General features: G+C 37.0%; 1 protein-coding gene across 2 annotated transcripts; it reads left to right on the top strand.

Annotated features, from left to right (window-relative positions):
• The first annotated feature begins 558 nt into the window (after positions 1-558).
• Positions 559-2412, top strand: LOC131428964 (palmitoyl-protein thioesterase 1). 2 transcript variants are annotated; one of them, XR_009229406.1, is made up of 6 exons: positions 559-764; positions 838-983; positions 1078-1166; positions 1234-1669; positions 1728-2072; positions 2201-2412. XR_009229406.1 is itself a non-coding variant. In XM_058593023.1 (5 exons), exons 1-5 carry the CDS (start codon positions 662-664, stop codon positions 1845-1847), a joined length of 894 nt encoding a protein of 297 aa, XP_058449006.1. In that variant the 5' UTR covers positions 559-661; the 3' UTR covers positions 1848-2412. The 2 variants fall into 2 exon arrangements, 1 of the variants encoding a protein (XP_058449006.1); XM_058593023.1 differs by having other exon boundaries at positions 1728-2412.
• Positions 2413-2977: the final 565 nt, after the last annotated feature.

The raw sequence follows: 2977 nt of genomic DNA on the forward strand, positions 1-2977 counted from the left end.
GACGCCTGAGGCCTACATGAAAAAAATACACTCGACTTTGGAAATCTCAAAGCTTTCCAAAACTCAGAGAGTCGGTGAGTTCTGTGGCTTCATTTAATGCGAATTTTCGAATTTATGCACATAAACATGACTTGAAAGAAACCAGTTCAGTTCAACATGACTATTGACAGTCATCAAAACGGTTCGGGATATGCCAACTTGGTACGCAAATTTTTGACATCCGACTTTTCTTTTTTTAAATGTATTTTCTTATCAAATCAAAAGTACGAATATAATTCAAACCGAAATCTTTAAAGCTTCGGGTTACTGAAAAGCTTTTCGACGCTACTACAACCTGTTGGAAACCCGCTGTAATATATTCGAAAAACGCACTCAAAAACGCATTGGTGGTAAATGTTGTTTTTCAATTCGCTTATTAATGCTGTCGTTTGAAAAGCTTTGTACTTGCCTGTGAATGCTACCTAATGTGTAAGCAATTTCGCAAACGAAAAGTCATGTGTTAGCTTCAGCAGGAATCGGCTAAAACCAATGTTTATGCATTGATGTGCTATATGTTGTTTTGTGTTCATTCTCTTCAAGCCATTCAATCCGTGAAGATCGATTGCGAGTTTTATATTGTGTAAAAGTCTGTGATTAAAGGTTCAATAAGCTCTATTCAAAAATGTATCTTATTAGTTTAAGTTTATTAATCGGATTATTGGCATGTGCTATTGAAGGGAGAGAGACGAAAGAAGCTCTTCCTATCGTCTTATGGCATGGAATGGGTATTCAGAACATTCCATAATAATAATAATAATCATATTTTACATTAGTGAACTGAGATTTGGCTAATTTCAGGCGATACGTGCTGTTTCCCGTTTAGCTTGGGCGGTTTTAAAACCTACTTGGAATCCGAGCTTGGTGTGTATGTTAAATCACTTGAAATTGGTGACTCAATCGTAACGGACTACAAAAGTGGTTATCTAATTCACCCTAACAAACAGGTAGGAATTTCCTGGTATGTGCACTAGCTTAGTGAATGTGCCAAGTAATAAGTTATAACTTATCTAACGAAAAATTTGTTCACTTGTTGATTAGGTGGATGATGTTTGTCAGCAAATCAGCAATGATTCCAAACTAGCCAACGGGTACAACGCAATTGGCTTCTCCCAAGGGGGACAATTTCTGTATGTTAATGAGATGTCATCTTTCCACGGCAGCTTTCCTAATAAGGTGAACTTTTTACCATTTCAGTCGAGCAGTTGCCCAACGTTGTCCACCGCCTAGAATGAACAACTTGATCACACTAGGAGGACAGCATCAAGGCGTGTTTGGACTACCTTATTGTCCTTCTTTGAGCAGTAAGACATGCGAATATTTCCGACAGATGCTGAACTACGCCGCCTATGCCCGGTGGATGCAAGACTATCTAGTGCAAGCTACATATTGGCATGATCCACTGAACGAGCTTGTGTACAAAGAGTCCAGCAGCTTCTTAGCCGATATCAACAATGAACGAGCGATCAACCAAACATATGTTGACAATTTGCAAATGCTGAATAAATTCGTAATGGTGAAATTTACGAAGGATAAAATGGTGCAACCAATCGAGTCTCAATGGTTTGGGTACTACAAGCCGGGACAAGACAAGGAAGTTGAAAAACTTGAGGAATCTGAGTTGTTTCTTAAGGTATATTTTCGCAAATGCAACATAGCTTATCGGGTTCACGGTTTTTCTTTTATTTCAGGATCGCCTTGGTCTTCAAGAGATGCATAAACGAAATAAACTTGTTTTCTTGGAATGTGAAGGAAATCATCTGCAATTCACAAAACAATGGTTCAAGGAGAATATATATCCTTTCCTATAAACCAAAGAATTAGCTCAACGATGGGAGACGTGATTGCAATTGTGCGTACGGTTTTGAATAGGAAAGTTCTACAATTTTTTAGCTTACCATCGAACTCGAACTTAATCACGGTGCCTTCAATGTTATTAGACAGTGATATTCCAAAATTCACAATGTTGAGATAACTAGATACGGCATCGTATCATGATTGTCATCCCTGTGATCACTGGAACAATAAAATTTTGGGTATAGTATCACTTTTATTAGACCTCAATATGTTCTTAATTGTATTTCTAAACATGAAACATTATTGACTTGCTCGTATAAATCCTAGGAAAGCGATCCCAAATTAATAATAAAGATATTTTATCCAGTTTAGGAACTAATTACTACCAAAGTTTGAATACTGATATTCTGATAAGGCATACCGGGTGGAACGTAGTATGACTGGGCAGGGAATTAATAACAACGATACTACGGTTAATTTGCGGTAAAAAATTGTCTATGATGTACAGATTCTTGTGATTAGTACATAGCTTTAAACAACAATTCAAGATATTCAATAAAGCATTTGTTGTCTTTCGAACATACAGTTTTTGAATAACACGTTGAAAACGATTATGAAAATATGCAGGTAAATGTGAGGTACTAAAGTAGTTTCTTAGTCTTGTAAACAGTTGCACTCGCTGTTCAATTCGAGCAGCAAGGCACTGACTAGTCGAATGCGAATCATGAAGAAAGGATATATAACTTTCATGTTTGATATCACAACATTCGTGAAAGTGAGAAGTTAAAATGAAAATGAATCTGAAACGATTCAATTAACCATTCGAACTTTCGCGCCTGGATTTATGTAATTACGCCTGACTTCGAGGTTAGTTTTTTTAACCATTTTCGAGCAGCTGGACGAAAGTGACATCTACACAATTGAGCGCGAACGAGTAAATGAAAAAGCTTGCGTATTTATTTTTTTTCAAATGGGCGCTGCCATCGGATGGAAGAAACCCGAAAATCCCGTACGGACACATGCACATTGCGTTGAAATTTATCAACGATTCGCTTATTATTCATTTGTGCAATCTTGTATGCAACATTCTTATGAAAGATTTCAATTGAATGCAAAAAAGTATTCAACAGAAGGAGAGCCTGTA

The sequence above is a fragment of the Malaya genurostris genome, chromosome 1 (genome assembly GCF_030247185.1).
Source record: "Malaya genurostris strain Urasoe2022 chromosome 1, Malgen_1.1, whole genome shotgun sequence".
Classification (NCBI taxonomy): Eukaryota; Metazoa; Arthropoda; class Insecta; order Diptera; family Culicidae; genus Malaya; species Malaya genurostris.

Coding starts and splice junctions, on each gene's coding strand:
- LOC131428964 (XM_058593023.1), top strand. CDS start 662: ATGTATCTTATTAGTTTAAGTTTATTAATCGGATTATTGGCATGTGCT. Junction 1,167..1,233: donor TCCCAAGGGGGACAATTTCT/GTATGTTAATGA, acceptor TTACCATTTCAG/TCGAGCAGTTGCCCAACGTT. Junction 1,670..1,727: donor AATCTGAGTTGTTTCTTAAG/GTATATTTTCGC, acceptor CTTTTATTTCAG/GATCGCCTTGGTCTTCAAGA.